The sequence below is a fragment of the Jaculus jaculus genome, chromosome X (assembly GCF_020740685.1).
Source record: "Jaculus jaculus isolate mJacJac1 chromosome X, mJacJac1.mat.Y.cur, whole genome shotgun sequence".
NCBI lineage: Eukaryota > Metazoa > Chordata > Mammalia > Rodentia > Dipodidae > Jaculus > Jaculus jaculus.
The window spans coordinates 20,099,584-20,117,478 of record NC_059125.1 but is presented as its reverse complement, the minus strand read 5'-3'; the positions used below and the strand labels follow the sequence as shown (position 1 = coordinate 20,117,478).

Here is a 17,895-nt window from a genome sequence, read left to right as displayed (position 1 = left end):
GGACTGAGGTTCAATTCCCTAGGACCCACGTTAGCTAGATGCATAAGGGGGGCGCATGCATCTGGGATTTGTTTGCAACAGCTGGAGGCCGTGGCATACCTGTTCTCTCTCTCTCTCTGGAATAAAATAAAGAATTTAAAAAAATTAAAAGTCAGAAATATTCCAAATAGTTTTTGTTTAGTTGTGTCTACAAAAAAGACAAGAACTATTCTCTCTTGTTTGATTTTCTACTCTCTTCTGTTTGTCTTTCATGTTACAGCCATTGGTGTCAGCAACCAAAGGGAAACCACAGTAGTGTGGGACAAGCTCACGGGAGAGCCTCTCTACAATGCACTGGGTAAGCCATGGTGAATGGAGGGCCAGCACAGGGCCGCACTCTATTTGCAAATGTGGTCACACTAAAATAACTGATGAAAAACTGTTCCTTCATGTGTCCTATGATCTGATGGGATGGGCAGCAGATCGCTAGAGGAAATGAGCTGTTGTATATATGCAGTCTTCAGATCACATTTAACCCCATGTAGACTTGGTTCCTTCCCATGCACTCTCCTTTTGCATGATACAAATGGGGGTGTATTGCTGGGGCTGTTTTTATAATCTGTTTCTGACATCCCTCTTACCATCAAAAAATGAAAATTGAATGTGTTCAAAGTTATCTAGTTGTATAATTGTTCTTCCCGTCCAAGAAATGGAATTATTTTTCAGAGGGTATAGGATGCATTGTCTGAAATGTCATTGCTCCTGCCGTATACTTAGCGGTATTCTTAGCAGAGGATGAAAACCTCAACAATCTCAATCGTGTTCTCCTTAGGTGCCATATAGTCAGTGTGCCCAGGTATTTGCCAGCATCATCCTTACACATGACCATTGTTGAGTGTAACTATTGCTGCTACTTTTAAGGGGGAAAGTGTGCTCTACATCTTTAATCATTCAAAGACTTCAGTCAGAATTTGAAAATCACCCTGTGAGTGGTACATGCCTGTAATCCCAGCACCAAGGCAGGAAGATGATTTTAACTGCAGGGCCATCCTGAGCTACATAGCAAGTTTCAGGTCACCCAGGGGTATATAGCAAGACCCTATGTCAAAAATTCAAACTAAGAAAGAAGGAAAGGGTAAAAAAAATAAAATATACTTGGTATGCTTATAAAGGGGGAAACGAAATGATTTTCAAAAAGAAAAAAAATAAACAGTTTAGAAAAAGAATGAAGAAGTGAATATGAAACAAGAAGGAAGAACAAGGAAAGCATTTAGATTTCTACATGTATTTAAAGAACCAAGCCAGGTGTGGTAGTGCAGGCCTTCAAAATCCAAGCACTTAGGAGGCCAAGGTAGAACAATTGCCATGAATTTGAGGCCATGCTAAGACTACAGAGTGAATTCCAGGTCAGCTTAGACCTTAGCTAGAGCTAGACCTTACCTTGGGGAAAAAACAACAACAAGATAAAACAACAGCAGCAACAACAACAAACAAGCAAACAAAAACCAAAGGTGCTGTTTTCCCAATGAACCAGATACCAGCACAACGGGGAAGGAGACCAACACAGAGAAAAATCAACTCCTACCAAATCAGAGAGCCAGAGCCTCAGAGGCCCCCAACACCTCAGCACTGAAGCAGACCAAAAACGAACCCAACATGGCTCAGGGAAATTTTGTGGAAGAGGGGGCAGAAAGAATGTCAGAGTCACATGTTGGGTCATGATATGCAGAGACATTTATCGTATCAATAACTGTGGGCTAACTCCACAATGCACGACCTGTATACCTCAACAAGGAGGGGCCAATGGGGAGGGGGTAGGTCACGGATGAGCCTAATAATGGTATCAAATTGCCTGTATTTGCTGAATAGAAAACTAATAAAAAAAAAGAAGACAAAAACCAAAGGAATGGACTATTCTATGCAGTGAATGGACTTTACTGAAACGGCTAGTGAGTTTCTGAGTTTAGAGCTGTGAGAAGGAAAAGAAGGAAAATTGACAAGACCTTTCAGAGGAAAAAATGCACCTATATGTTTTTACACTGAACAGGTCATAAAGATGAAGAAAAAATAAATTCTGCTGAAGAGAACTTAAGGGAATTCTATAATGTTAAGGGAAGAAAAATAGCTTTCTGCTTTAAACATTTTGTTTATCTATTTTATTTATTTATTTGAGACAGAGAGAAAGAGAGAGAGAGAGAACGGACATGTCAGGGCCTCTAGCCACTGGAAACAACTCCAGATACATGTGCCACCATGTGCATATGGCTTACATAGGACCTGGAGAATCGAACCTGGGTCCTTAGGCTTTGCAGGTATATGTCTTACCCGCTAAGCCATCTCTCCAGCCTGCTTTCTGCTTTAGATGAGATGTGATAATTGGACTTTTGACTAAAACTAATTTCTAGGTAATGAAATATTAGATTGCTGAGTTGGAGAGATGGCTCACAAGATGAAGGCACTTGCTTGCAAAGGCTGATGGCCTGGGTTAAATTCCCAAGTACCCGCATAGTGCCAGATGCACCAAGTGGCACATGTGTCTGGAGTTCGTTTGCAGTGGCAGGAAGTTCTGGCATGCCCATAGTCACTAACTCTCTTTCCATCTGCCTCTTCATGTCTATTTCTGTTTCAAACAAACAAGCAAATAAATAAATATTACTTGTAAAAAATAGATTGCTGTTTTATTATTTTATTATCTTTGAGACAGGACCTTATGTAGCCCAGGTTGGTGTTGAACTCTATATAGTATGACCTTGAACACTTGGTCTTTTTTCATTCACCTCACAAGTGCTTGTTCAGTTTCGGATTTAAATGTACACTTAGAATTTGACAACACACCTATAGTCACTGTAGATGTCTTTAGGAATGAATATAAAATTAACTCAGTAAAAGATTAGGTGGTATGTTTCATGTTTTGTGGGGACCCCGAGGCATATGGTGATAAACTAAGCAAGCTTGCTTTTGTGTCTCAAAAAGAAATGGTAGGGCTGGGGATCTAGAAGGAGAACTAGGCATAGAATTATAGGAGAGAGCCTAGCGTGGTGGTGCACGCCTTTAGTCCCAGCACTTGGAAGCTGGGAACTCACAGGAGGATCCCTGTGAATTTGAGGCCTATCTGAATCTACATAGTCATCTACAAGTCAGCCTGGGCTAGAGGGGGACCCTACCTCAAAAAAATAAAAAGGAAGCTGTGTGTGGTGGGGCAAACGTTTAATCCTAGCACTCAGGAGGTAGAGGTAGAAGGATTGCTGTGAGTTTGAGGCCACCCTGAGACTCTGTAGAGAATTCAAGGTCAGCCTAGGCTAGAAAAACAAAAAAATAAAATAAAATAAAAAGCGGTATTAGATGACAGAAAATGGGAATTAGGGGAAAAAAGCTACTAACTATAAGGATAAATTCGTCCTCCGACTATTTCATTCAGAAAACCTCTATAAAATGTCATTTCCTTTTCGGTCTTCAGTTAAATCTTCAGCTTTATTTTAAAGCAACATCAGATGGGAATAGTGGGAATAGTAGCAGATTGTCCCTTGTCTTCACTTTTATTTAATTTATTTTAAATTAATTAATTTATTTGAGAGAGAGAGAGAAACAGACAGACATATAAAGGGCATGTCAGGTCCTTCAGGCACTGCAAATGAATTCCAGATCCATGCACTACCTTGTGCATTTGGCTTATGTGGGTTCTGGGGAATCTAACTTGGGTCATAAGTGCCTTAACCGCTGAGCCCCATTTTTATTTTTAGGGTTTTAAATTTTTTTTGTTTATTTTTATTTATTTTTATAGTTACAGAGAGAGAAAGAGGCAGAGAGAGAGAGAGAGAGAGAGAGAGAGAGAGAGAGAGAGAGAATGGGCGCGCCAGGGCTTCCAGCCACTGCAAATGAACTCCAGATGCATGCGCCCCCTTGTGCATCTGGCTAACGTGGGTCCTGGGGAATTGAGCCTCAAACTGGGATCCTTAGGCTTTACAGGCAAGCGCCTAACCACTAAGACATCTCTCCAGCTTGTTTTTAGGTTTTTTGAGGTAGGGCTAACCTGGAATTCACTATGTGGTTTCAGGGTGGCCTTGAACCTACAGCCATCCTCCTACCTCTACCACCCAGGTGCTGTGATTAAAGGCATGTGCCACCACACCTGGTCTCCAGCCCTATTTTAATTTTTTTTCTTTCTTTATTCTCTCGCTCTGACTCTTTTTTTTTTTCTTCTTTTTTTTTTTTTTTGGTTTTTCGAGGTAAGGTCTCATTCTAGCACAGGCTGATCTGGAATCCACTGTGTCATCTCATGGTGGCCTTGAAATCACGACGATCCTCCTACCTTTGCCTCCCGAGTTCTGGGATTAAAGGCATGCACCACCACACTGGGCCAGTTTTAAATTTTTATTCTTTTCTCTTTTTTTGAGGCAGAGAGGGAGGAAAAGAGGGAATGGATATTCCAGGAACTCCAGATGCATGCACCACCTTGTGTATCTGGCTTACATGGGTACTAGGGAATTGAACCTGGGCCCTTTAGCTTTGCAAGAAGCACATTAATAGCTAAGCCATCTCTCCAGCCCTTTAAAAAAATAATAATGTGGGAGAGAAGAGAGAGTTGATACACCAGGGCCTCTAGCCACTGCAATCAAACTCCAGATGCCAGTGCCACCCAGTGTGCATGTACGACCTTGGCTTGTGTAACCATGATCATCTGGCTCACAAGGGACCTGCGGATCCAAACATGGGTCCTTACGCTTTGGAGGCAAGTGCTTTAACCACTAAACCATCTCTCCAGCACACCCTTGTCTTCATTTTTGAGACTTCGTTTATATCACAGTCTGCTTTTTAAGAAATATTTATTTATTAGTGATGGGGTAGGGAGGACACACCGGGACCTCTTGCCTCTGCAAATGAACCACTTTGTACACTGGATGTACGTGGATACTGGGGAATCTAACCCAGGATGGCAGGCATTGCAAGCAAGTGCCTTTAACTACTTTAACAGCTCCCACACTCTGCTTTTTATACTTTTTAAAATACTTACTTATTTGAGAAAGAGGCAGGTAGAGAGAATGTGTCCGCCAGGGATTTTAGCCACTGCAAACTCCCTTGTGTATCTAGCTTTATTTGGGTACTAGGGAATTGAACCTGGGTCCTTTGGCTTCTCTGACAAGTGCCTTAACTGCTGAGCTCTCTCTTCAGACCCTTTACTTTTTTTCTTACTGTTTTTTCAAGGTAGAGTCTTACTCTAGTCTAGGTTGTGACCTGGCATTCACCATGTTGTCTCAGGCTTGCCTGGAACTCACAGAGATCCTCCTACCCCTGCCTCCCAAGTGCTGGGATTAAAGGCATGTGCCACCACACCCAGTTCTATACTTTTTTTTTTATTTTCTCTAAGTTCAGGCTGCTGTAGAAAAGGTGTCATAGACTAGGAAGCTTATACAACAAAAGTTTATTTTTCACTGTTAAACAAGCTAGAAGTTTGAGGTTAGATGCCAGCAGAGCCAGTCTGGTGAGGTCTCACTTCCTGGTTTATAGATGACTGTCTTCTTCTTATGTCCTCAAATTGTAGAGAACAGAACATGAGACAGCAAACTCTCTTGCTTTTTTTTTTTTTTTGGTTTTGCGAGTAGAGTCTTACTCTGGTCCAGGCTGACCTGGAATTAACTATGTACTCTCAGAGTGGCCTCAAACTCATGGTGATCTTCCTACCTCTGCCTCTGAAGTGCTGGGATTAAAGGCATATGCCACCACACCTGAATGTCTTGTATTTTTATAAGTGCACTCACTCTGCTTTTAAGGATTCTACTTTGATGATTTAATCATCTCCCATAGGCCTTCCCCTATCCTAATATCTTAAAATTTGAAATTAGGATTTCAGTAGGAATTTTTCAGTGATACCTTCAGTCCAAGCTGGGTGTGGTGGTGCATGCCTGTAATCCCAGCACTTGGGAGGCAGAGGCAGAAAGATCAGGTGGTCAAGTTCATCTTCAGCTATATAGTGAGTTTGGGGTCAGACTAGGCTACAAAAAAAAAAAAAAAAAAAAAAAAAAAAAAAAAAAACTGGAAAAAAAGAGAACAAAAAAATCACTCCATAGCACTCTCTTTGAATGTTTTCTTTTTCTTTTCTTGTATATTTCTGTCATTGTACCCTGTTCTTTTCATTTGACTGTCTTTACTTACTGAATTATGTTAATGATGAGAAATGTTAATTACAAACAAACAAGTGGGAAGGAAAACTTGTATTTGTCATTAAAAATAATCCCTCTTATGGGCTGGAGAGATGGCTTAGCGGTTAAGCGCTTGCCTGTGAAGCCTAAGGACCCCGGTTCGAGGCTCGGTTCCCCAGGTCCCACGTTGGCCAGATGCACAAGGGGGCACACGTGTCTGGAGTTCGTTTGCAGAGGCTGGAAGCCCTGGCGCGCCCATTCTCTCTCTCCCTCTATCTGTCTTTCTCTCTGTGTCTGTCACTCTCAAATAAATAAATTAAAAAAAAATAATAATCCCTCTTATGTAGCTTTGCTTTTTCTCTATCATATTTGGTAAGGAAGAAATCTATTCACCCTTAATATGGTAACAAGATACCCAAGACAGCAGAACTTTAGGATACCATTGGTGACAGTGGCATAGGTATGTTAAACAAGTTGAATATGTGGCATACGCTCTACTTATTTGTAATAAAGCAGTGTTTGCTTATTGAGGTCTTTTTTCTTTTTTTCATTTTTGTTTTATTTTTATTTATTTATTTGATTTTTTAAAATTTTTTAAATTTTTATTTATTTATTTATTTGAGAGCCACAGACAGAGAGAGGAAGAGGCAGAAAGAGAGAGAGAAAGAGAGAATGGGTGCTCCAGGGCCTCCAGCCACTGCAAATGAACTCCAGATGCATGCGCCCCCTTGTGCATCTGGCTAATGTGGGTCCTGGAGAATCAAGCCTTGAGCCAGGGTCTTTAGGCTTCACAGGCAAGTACTTAACCACTAAGCCATCTCTCCAGCCCCGCAGAATGGCTTTTACCAGCTTTCTGTCAGCTCTAGCCAGGGGTCAACTACCTCTAGGTTGGCCTCAAGCTCATTAATTAAAAAAAGATAGCTGGGCATGGTGGCCCATGCCTTTAATCCCAGCACCCAGGAGCTGGAGGTTAGTTCTAATTGATCCTTGCTAGAGTGAAATGCTACATCACAAGAAAGTGGAAAAAAAAGAGGGGCCTGAGTGCTGGGTTTAAAGGCATGGGCCACCATGCCCAGCTATCTTTTTAATTACTTTTTTTTCAAGATAAGGTCTCACTCTATCCCAGCCTGACCTGGAATTCACTGTGTAGTCTCAGGGTGGTTTTGACTCACAGAGGTTCTCCTACTTCTGTCTCCCGAGTACTGGGATTAAAGGTGTGCAACACTATGCCCAACTTTATTAATATTTTTATGTTTTAATATTACCTTATTTAATAATATTAACATTTGTGAAAGAGACAGAAAGTGAATGAGTATGGGTATGCCAGGACTTTCTGCCAATTGCAAACTTCTGACATGTGTGCTACTTTGTGCTTCTGGCTTTAGTTGGTTTCCAGGGAATTGCACTAGGGCTGGCAGGCTTTCCGACTTTGTAAGCAAGTTGCTTTAACCTTGACCTGTCTCTCCAGGCTTGTCTTTTCTTTTAAAATTTTTAGTGTATTTAAAACATTTATTTATTTATTTATTTGAGAGTGACAGACACAGAGAGAAAGACAGATAGAGGGAGGGAGAGAGAATGGGCGCGCCAGGGCTTCCAGCCTCTGCAAACGAACTCCAGACGCGTGCGCCCCCTTGTGCATCTGGCTAACGTGGGACCTGGGGAACCTAGCCTCGAACCAGGGTCCTTAGGCTTCACAGGCAAGTGCTTAACCGCTAAGCCATCTCTCCAGCCCTTAAAACATTTTTTATTGACAACCTCTGTACAAATATAAAGATAATATACCATGTTCATAATGCCTTCCCCCCTATTTTCCCTTTCCAAATTCCACATCCACTGAATCCCTTATTTCCAAGTAGTCTTCTTTTATTAATTTACTTATCAGAAAAAGAGAGAGAGAGGGAGAGAGAGAGAGGGAGGGAGAATATGGGTGTGCTAGGGCCTCTAACCACTGCAAACAAACTCCAGATGCATGTGCCTCCTTGTGCATCTGGTTTCATGTGGGTCCTAGGGAACATAACTGTAGTTCGTAGACTTTGAAGGCAAGCACATTAGCCTCCAAGCCATCTCTCCAGCCCTCTTTCTCCTATTTTGATGTCAATAATTTGTCCTCCCCTATCATGCGGGTCTTTTGTAGGTAGGGTCAAACAACTGTGAGGTCATGAATACATACCATGGTTACTTTGTGTCCGGAACACAGAATTATAAGCATTCTTCCCATTCCTTTGGCTCTTACATTCTTCCCACCCCCTCTTCCACAGTGGTCCCTGAGTATTGGAGGGTATGATAGAGATGTCTCACCTAGCACTGGGCACTTCACTGTCACTTCTCAGCATCTTGAATCTCTCCCATGGTCACTATCATCTGAAGAGAAGCTTCTTTAACCAAAAGTGAGAGTAGCATTAATGTATGGCCATGAACGTAAGTATTTAGAGGGCAGTTTGGTGGGCATAATGTTTCCATTTAGTCAGACAACAATAGTAGTTTTCCCCCTAGGGCATATGTCCTCCGCAGCCATAGGCTTTTGATTAGGTTTTTAGTACCAGCCAGGTACTCCCTTCCATGGAGTGGGCCTCAAATCTAATCAGAGAGTAGTTGGTTTCCCCTATAACAGATAGGCCACCATTGTACCAATTGGTACATTTGGCCTGTCTGACCAGGCAGGAAACTTATAGAGCTAACTGATAGTTAAGACTGTTGAAGACTTTTCTCCCCCAACAGGCCACATAGCAATTTCCAGCAATCTGACAGCTAGTCAACAGGGACAGGACTTTGCCCCAGCTCCAGCTTGATGTCTCAGTGACCTGCAGCCCTTAGCATGTGGACTCTTCAGCAATAGGGACTTACTTACCATCTAGTTCTGCTGGGCAGCCAAAGTCCTTGGCAATAGCTTGCAATGTTTTGAGGGCATCAGAAGCTTCCCTGGCCAACAATTCACTGGAAGGTATCCCACTCCTGGCACTGAAATTTTTCTATTAATAATCTATGGCACATTATCTGGCCCCACAGGGTGCTTCTGCCCAAACTCTCTCACTTTTAAAACATATAATCTTTAGCTAGCAAAAAAGTAGGTTTCTTTGGAGGCAGGTATAGGAGAATCACTTTGGGTTTGAGGTGAGCCTGGGAATACAGAGTGAGTTCCAGGTCAGCCTGTGCTGGAGTGAGATCCTTCCTCAAAAAAAAAAAAAAATAGTTTCCATATTGTTTACTCATAATATCTTGAATTTTGGTTTACCCTTCTCTCAGTCCCTTCTCATTCCTCCCTTCACTAATCCCTCTGGGATGATTTTACCCCAGTATTCTGCTCCTTTAATTACACATCTACTACATCCTCCTACTGAGGTCTTTTCTAACAGATACAATTATGAGCATAGGTAAAGTGCAATGGGTCCATGAGGTATATATGGGCCATTTTTAGATCTTCATATATTTTTAGTTTATATGTTCATTCTGAGATTAATAAGGCATGTCCATTTACATCATTGGTTTCCAGCCACTGTGCCATGATGCAGCCATTTACTGTTGCCATGGTGATCTCAATGGTGGTTTACCAAGAGAGCTTTGGGTCCCTAGAACTGAAGCAGGCCTTTGGTTTCTCTTTCCTTCCTTCCTTCCTTCCTTCCTTCCTTCCTTCCTTCCTTCCTTCCTTCCTTCCTTCCTTCCTTAAATATTGTGGGCTAGAGGGATGGCTTAGCAGTTAAGGCATTTGCCTGCAAAGCAAAAGGACCCATGTTTGATTCCCCAGGACCCACGTTAGCCAGTTGCACAGGGTAGTGCATGCGTCTGGAGTTCTTTGCAATGGCTGGAGGCCCTAGAGTGCCCATTCTCTCTCTCTCTCTCTTCCCCTCTTTTTCTCTGCCAAATAAATAAATGAAATAGTTAAAAATATTAAAATATTTTTATTTATTTGTGAGTAGAGAAATATAGAAAATATACACAGAGAATTGGTGGCCAGGGACTCTAGCCACTGGACATACTTGACTTTATGCATCTAACATTACATGAGTACTGGGGAATCAAACCTGAGCTTTGCAGGCAAGTGCTGTAACCATTGATCCATATCTCCAGCTTCGCTCTCTCCTCAGTTTTTCAAGTAAGGTCTCACTCTAGCCCAGGCTGACAAGAAACTCGCTCTGTAGTCTCAGGGTGGCCTCGAACCCATGGCGATCACCTACCTCTGCCTCCCAAATGCTGGGATTAAAGGTGTGCGCCACCATGCCTGGTTTCCTGTCTCTTACCTTTCTTCAGTTATCCTTTTCTTACTACTTTTGTCTTTCCTGCTTTGCGTTATCTTCACATATATTCTTTTCTAAAGGGTTCCTTCCACCCATTCAGTTTTCTATTCCTCCTGTAATCAATTTTTGTTAGTGTCTGTGTAACTTGCTATCTTTTAAGTATTATTGACAGAGGTTTGAGGTTAAACCAGTAACTTAATAAACAAACAAATAGCTAACAAAGTGGCTCAGATGTAGAATAAGGGGAGGCTTGACTGAACCATACTTAATATGAGCATACATATTCGTTTAATTGAAAATTTGGGGACTAACGAGGATGGCCCAAATGTTTCCTCTTTTTAGGCTAGGTTGAGTCACCACTGCAGTTGACAGGTGTTCTTGGCTATCCTACTGCAATATACTGCTCTCTCTGGTAGTTTCATGACTTAACACAGTGGCCATCTACATCATTTTTTTTTCTTCATCATTTTTTAAAAAACATGAGTATATTTTGAGCCAATGGTCAAACCTGTGCTCATCTATTGAAAGGCATGATGAACCTTGAGCTCCATCATTTATTTATTCATTTTCTTTATTTTTGTTTAGTTTATTTTTCTTTTTTCCTTTTTCTTCTTGCTCTCTCTCTATATATGTTTGTTTGTGTGTGTGTGTATGTATTATGTATATGTGTGTATTGAGGTTGGGGGGGAGATTCGAGGTAAGTTCTTGCTCTAGCCCAGTAGTCTTATGGTGGTTTCCAACTCACAGTGATCTGCCTATTTCTACTTCCTGAATGCTGGGATTAAAGGCATGCACCACCACACCCAGCTCATTCCTCTATATATATAACTTTTAATTTGTTTTTTAAAGATTTTTTTAAATTTATTTGAGAGTGACAGAAAGAAAGAAAGAGAGAGAGAGAGAGAGAATGGGTACATCAGGGACTCTAGCCACTGCAAATGAACTCCAGATACATGTGCCACCTTGTGTATCTGGCTTTCATGGGTCCTGGGAATCAAGCCTCAAACTGAACTGAGGTCCCTTAGGCTTCACAGGCAAGCTTTTAACTGCTAAGCCTTCTCTCTAGCCTCTATTTTTTTGTTGTTGTTGCTGTTTTTGGTGTTGTTTTCTTTATATTTTTGTGGAAGTGAGTTTTGTTTCAAATAATCAGCAGGGAAGAAAGTCACAGATGGCAAACCACAAAACAGTTTACACTTTGGTCTTAAACAATGGTATGGGCCTTTTATACCATTTCTTTGGAAGCAAGATATTTTTATGTTTAATTTTTATTTATTTGAGAAAGAGAGACAGATAGACAGGGAAAGAGAATGGGCATGCTGCAAGTGAACTCCAGATTCATCTGCCATATTGTACATCTGGCTTACTTGGGAAATGAAAACCTGGGTCTATTGGCTTTCCAGGCAAGCGCCTTAACCACAAAGCCATCACTCTAGCCTGATTTTTCTTTTACTTTTATAAAATCTATAACATTTATCTTCATCAAGTATTGCCATTACTTCTAATCTCTTATTAACTACTTTTAAATCATTATTTTTTACTTTATTATTTATTTATTTGAGATAGAGAGAGAGGAAGAGAGAGAGTGGGTGTTCCAGGGCCTCCAGCCACTGCAAAAGAAGAACTCCAGACGCATGTGCCCCCTTGTACATCTGGCTTATGTGGGTCCTGGAGAATCGAACCGAGGTCCTTTGGCTTTGCAGATGAATACTTTAACTGCTAAGCCATCTCTCGAGTCCCCCCCCCCTTTTTTTGTTTATTTTTGAGGTAGGGTCTTCCTCTAGCTCAGGCTGACATGGAGTTCACTATGTAGTCTCAGGGTGGCCTCGAACTCATGGTGATCATCCTCCCTCTGCTTTCTAAATGCTAGGATTAAAGGTATGTGCCACCACAACTGGCTAAACTTTTTTTTTTTTCATATTTCGAGATAGTCTCAGGCTGGCTTTGAACTCACTATGATCCTCCTCCTTCTGCTTCCTTAGTGCTGGCTGGGATTAAAGGCATGTGCCACCATGCCTGGCTCTTTTTTTTTTTTTTCACTTTTTTGGGGGTGCTTTTTCAGGTAGGGTCTTGCTCTAGCCCAGGCTGAACTGGAATTCACTATGTCTAGTCTCAGGCTTGTCTGTGAACTCACAGCAATACTCCTACCTTAGCCTCCCAAGTGCTGGGATTAAAGGAGTATGTCACCATGCTCAGCTCATATAATATTTTATTTTATTTTATTTTTGAGGTAGGGTTTCACTCTAGTTCAGGCTGATCTGGAATTCACTATGTAGTCTCAGGATGGCCTCAAACTCATGCTGTTCCTCATACCTCTGCCTTCTGAGTGCTGGGATTAAAGATGTGCGCCACCATGCCTGGCTTATTCATTTTATTTTTTAGTACTTTATTTATTTATTTAGTTAAGAGAGGTAGACAGAGAGAGATAGAATGGGCACACCAGGGTTTCAACCACTGCAAACAAACTCCAGACACATGCACCACTTTGTGCATCTAGCTTGGAATTCACTATGTAGTCTCAGGGTGGCCTCAAATTCATGAAGATCCTCCTACCTCTGCCTCCAGAGTGCTGGTATTAAAGGCATGCATGGTGATGCACAGCTACTTTATTATGTATTTATTTATTTTTAGAGAGAGAATGAGGCGGAGAGAGGGAGAGAGAGAATGTGCATGCCAGGGCCTTCAGCTACTGCAAACAAACTCCAGACATATGCACCTCCTTGTGCATCTGGATTACGTGGGTCCTGGGGATTCGCACCAAGGTCCTTTGGCTTTGCAGGCAAATGTCTTAACCACTAAACCAAGTCTCCAGCCCTCTTGTTTGGGTTTTTGAGGTAGGGTCTTATTCTAGCCTAGGCTTACTGGGAACTCACTCTGTAGTCCCAGGCTGGCTTTAAACTCACAGTGATCCTCCTTCCTGTGCCTCCCAAGTATTGACATTAAAGGCAGGCACCACTATGCCCGACTGCTGAAGTACATGTTAAATATTTTTTTTTTATTTCATTTCAGAGTGAGACTGAGAGAAAGAGGGAGAGAGAGAGAGGGAGAGAGAGGGGGGAGGAGAGAGAGAGAGAGAGAGAGAGAGAGAGAGAGTGAAAGAGAGAGAGCACATGCAAGTATAGGCATCCCAGGGCCTCCTAACACTGTAAACAAACTCCAGATGCATGTGCCACATTGTGCATCTACCTTTACATGGGTACTGGAAAATTGAACCCAGCCTGTCAGGCTTTGCAAGCAAACACCTTTAACTTCTGAGCCATAAAGTAGGTTTTAGATTGTACCTTTTTGGCATGTATAAAATAAATGTGCACAACTATGCACATACACAAACACACATATACTCACACACAAATACCCATAGCCTATGTGGAAATAGGTTTTAATTTTCTGACCTTCCCCACTCCAGCTTTCTTTTGGGCAATCTGATGCTACTGAAAATGTCATCAAATGAAGGGCATAGTCTGTACTTCTTACATATGACCTCTTACCCAGACTCATTATTGGCCTAACTTTTGGCAATTGGTAAAATACAGTAGTTATTTATTTTGCTGTTATTAGGTTATTGGAGGGAAACAAGCCAACAATACTTTAGATAACTGGAGCCTCACCTCCATCTCATCACATTAGAATGTTCTCAGTATAATCTATCTTAGGGGAGATTTACTGTTTGTCTTGTGCTTAGCCAACTGAAACCTTTTAGATGATCTCTATTGATTTTTCAGCTTTTATTTTATTTTTATTTGCTTTTCTTCTTATTGTTATGATTAACCAAACATTGTACAAAAATGTGACATGTAGTTTCTCGGTACTGTCACTATTGCTCAACTAGCCATGGTCCTTGGAAATTGAGGCAATGACATTTGTTTTTACTCTTAAAAACCTTTGTATAGCCAGGCATGATGGCATATGCCTTTAATCCCAGCACTTAGGAGGCAAAGGTAGTAGGCTCCCCATGAGTTCAAGTCTACCCTGAGACTATAGAGTGAATTCAAGTCAGCCTGAGCTAGAGTGAGACCCTACCTCAAAAAAAAAAACAAAAAACTTTTTTTTTTCCTTTCAGGACAAACTAAATCCACTGCAAATATATTAGATGCGATATTAATCGGATAATCCCAATTTCTCTTTTAAAATATTTATTATGATGGTCTGGACCATTTATAATTCATTTGGTCTAAGTTAAGGGCATGCCTTCTAGAAGCAGGCTGTATAGTTTGTTCTGTGCACCCTGGTATCTGTTTTCTCTTTGTTGTTGTTTTACAAGGTAGAGTCTCACTCTGACCCAGGCTGACCTGGAATTCAGTATGTAGTCTCAGGATGGCCTCAAACTCATGGCGATCTTCCTACCTCTGCCTCCTAAATGCTGGGATTTAAGACATGTGCCACCATGACTGGCATATCTATTTTCTTACTAATTTTTTCTAATCACTTTGGGAGTTAGCAATACCCCATTCCCTCCAGACATTGCCATTCCCTTCTGTAGAGCTGGCTTTACTTTCAGCCACCTGACTCAGAAAGAGCTTTCTTGAAACTGTTTTCCCAAAATAGCTCTTTTATGTCCTACAGCAGATGGCTATGACAGGGGTCAGGGACTATAGCATGTTCTTGATTAGTACTCCTTCTAACATCCCCTGGGGATGTGCTCCTGTAATGCCTTGTGCGTCATTTCAATTCAATGCATCATAGATCATTTCCATGCAGTGATTTTTTTCTAACTAGGATACATGCATCCTGAGCAAGAAACCAGAATTTACCTGGTCTTCATCCAAATGGCAATGTTATTGAACCAGACACAGACTTCCTTTGTTCCCCTTCTACTCCGTGTCTCTTCCATTTCTTTTTCTACACCCAAATGTGTAGAAAAATGTTCATTCTGATAAACTTGCCCAACTGATCTACCATCTCCAAAATGGTCAACAAGAGTCCATAGACCTTGAACCTGGCCATCTCTAGCATGAATTGCGTTATTTCTTCTAATGCTCCAGCTGCTCCAGTTTCTCCTGGCTCTTCAGTTCCAGTTGCCGTTGCCCCCTCTGGCTCTTCAGTTCCAGCTGCTGGTACTTCCTCAGGTATTGGTGCTCTGGCTCTGCTCACTTCCTAGCCTTCCAACTCAGAGACGTTGGGGAAAATTGATTGCTGTTGCCAGATCTGAATCTGTCACTTCTTTTGATTATCCTTGGAAATTACCCACACAAGGGGCATAGCCTTTCAGCTTGGGGTCTTCTCTTTGGCTTTTTTTGGTATCTTGTTCTGCAAAGCTAATTCTGCCATCATAGCTTATAATGAGTTTCCTAATTGGTTTGTTCTTAATTCAATTAATTTTGAGCATTTGTGAATTGCTTGTTAGTGTATCAACCACTGACATCTTTCTCTTTGCCCTTTGTACTAATTCATTCCTTGTACTCTAATTGCCACAAAGTCATTGGCTATAAAAGCAAGTAAAATTATAAAAGCCTTCTGTAATCCTGGAACAGTGGAAGGAGAATGACTTAGACAACATCTACTCCAGTATCCTTGTTATATGTTTAGAAAATCATGATTTAAAAAAAAAGTTCTGCCAGGCGTGATGGTTCACACCTTTAATCCCAGCACTTGGGAGGCAGAGGTAGGAGGATCACTGTGAGTTTGAGGCCATATTGAGACTACATTGTGAAATCCAGGTCAGCCTGGGCTAGAGTAAAACCCTACCTTGGAAAACTAAACCAAAAAGTGCCGAAGTCACAAAGCTCGTTGGTAGCAAAGGCAAATCTAGAACTTTGCTTTCATGATCTCACATCCAGTATATTGGTTCTTTGTGGTGAGGAACTGACTTTATTGATTACTACTGTTATCAAGTATAACTCAGGCTATCAAATGAAGAATAAAAGAGGCTGCTTACCCAACTAGTCCTTGTTAAAGTGTAATAGAGTCATAGATCCACTTCACAGGGTCACCTTATGGACAGTTTTCAATTTTGTTTTTAAATAAGTCATTGGAATACCTTGGTATCCTAAAGAACATGCACTGTAAAAGATATTTTCATATATTAGTAGTGTGCTGGATGACTTGGAATACTTACATGAGTGTATAGGCTCAGGCATTACCTAGACTTGCAACCAGAATTCTATAAAACCAGGCCTAATTGTATAATTTCTAAGTTTTTCAGATGGTTCTGGTAGTTTTTTAAGAAGAACCATTGGAATCTAGCAAAGTGAGGCATTTATTTAAAGACAGATTTCTGGGCCTTGATCCAAGACCTACTATTGCAAAATTGTAGGGTACGTGGTTATCTATAAACTCTCCAGTAAATTTCTGTCCATTGAGATATAAGAAAATGGGTTGGGGGTGTTGTTTTGGTACTTTGTCTGTGTGGGGTCTTGGGTTCCCTCTCCAGAATGAGAGAGAATACTTATAGGAGGCTTAAACCACCAAAGTAGATTCAGGGATTACACATTTATTTGTTAAGGTCCTTTATTGTAAGAAGTGTATTTTATGTTATGATTCAATAAAACCACATAACTAAAACGGAAGTTGCACAAATCAGTATTTATTTATCATACCAAGTGCAGTGAGCTCTAATATTTACCATTCTCATTTATCTTATTTCATTTTTGAAAGTACATAATCAAATATCACTAAATTGATTTTTTTTAAGTTTATTTATTTATTTGAAAGAGAGAGAGAAAGAAAGAAAGAGGCAGACAGACAGAATGGATGCACCAGGGTCTCTAGTCACCACAAAGGAACTCTAGATACATGCCACCTTTGTGCATCTGGATTATGTGGATTCTGAAGAATTAAGCCTGAGTCTTTGGCTATGCAGGCAAGCACCTTAAAAGCTAAGCCATATCTCCAGCCCTAAATTGATTTTTAAAAAATATTTTATTTTTATTATTGTTTATTATTATTTTATTTTATTTTTGGTTTTTCGAGGTAGGGTGTCACTGTAGCCCAGGCTAACCTGGAATTCACTAGGTAGTCTCAGGGTGGCCTTGAACTCACAGCAATCCTCCCACCTCTGTCTCCCAAGTGCTGGGATTAAAGGTGTGTGTCACCATGCCCAGCCTTAAAATATTTTATTTATTTATTTACTTACATATTTTAGAGAGATAGAGGAATGGAGGGAGGGAGAGAGAAGGGCACACCAGAGCCTCTAGCCACTGTAAACAAACTCCAGATGCATGTGCCACCATGTGTATCAGGCTTACATGGGCACTGGAGAATCAAACCTGCATCCTTAGGCTTTGGAGGCAAGCGCCTTAACCACTAAGCAATCTCTTCAGCCCCTAAATTAAGTTTTTAATTTGTTTTATTTATGAGAGAGAGAGAGAGAGAGAGAGAGAGAGAGAGAGAGAGAGAGAGAGAGGAAGAAGAAGCAGATAAAGAGAAAGAGAATTGGTAAACCAAGATCTCCAGCCTCTGTAAATGTACTCCAGACACATGTGCCAACTTGTACATCTGGCTTATGTGGGTCCTGGGAAATTGAACCTTGATCCTTTGGCTTTGCAGGCAAGCATTTAAAAAAATATTTATTTATTTGTAAGGAGAGAGAGAGGAAGAGAAGAGAAGAGAAG

The 17,895-nt window shown here is 41.0% G+C and overlaps 1 protein-coding gene across 5 annotated transcripts in view; it reads left to right on the top strand.

Annotated features, from left to right (window-relative positions):
* Gk (glycerol kinase) overlaps positions 1 to 17,895 on the top strand; it is a 111,500-nt gene that overhangs the window by 39,140 nt on the left and 54,465 nt on the right. For 3 of the 5 annotated variants that reach the window (XM_045140906.1, XM_045140908.1, XM_045140904.1), the window contains exons 4-5: positions 260 to 337; positions 15,328 to 15,411. In XM_045140906.1, coding sequence (XP_044996841.1) covers positions 260 to 337; positions 15,328 to 15,411 — 162 coding nt within the window. The remainder of the gene's footprint in view (positions 1 to 259; positions 338 to 15,327; positions 15,412 to 17,895) is intronic. The other 2 variants (XM_004663686.3, XM_045140907.1) reach the window with 1 other exon arrangement.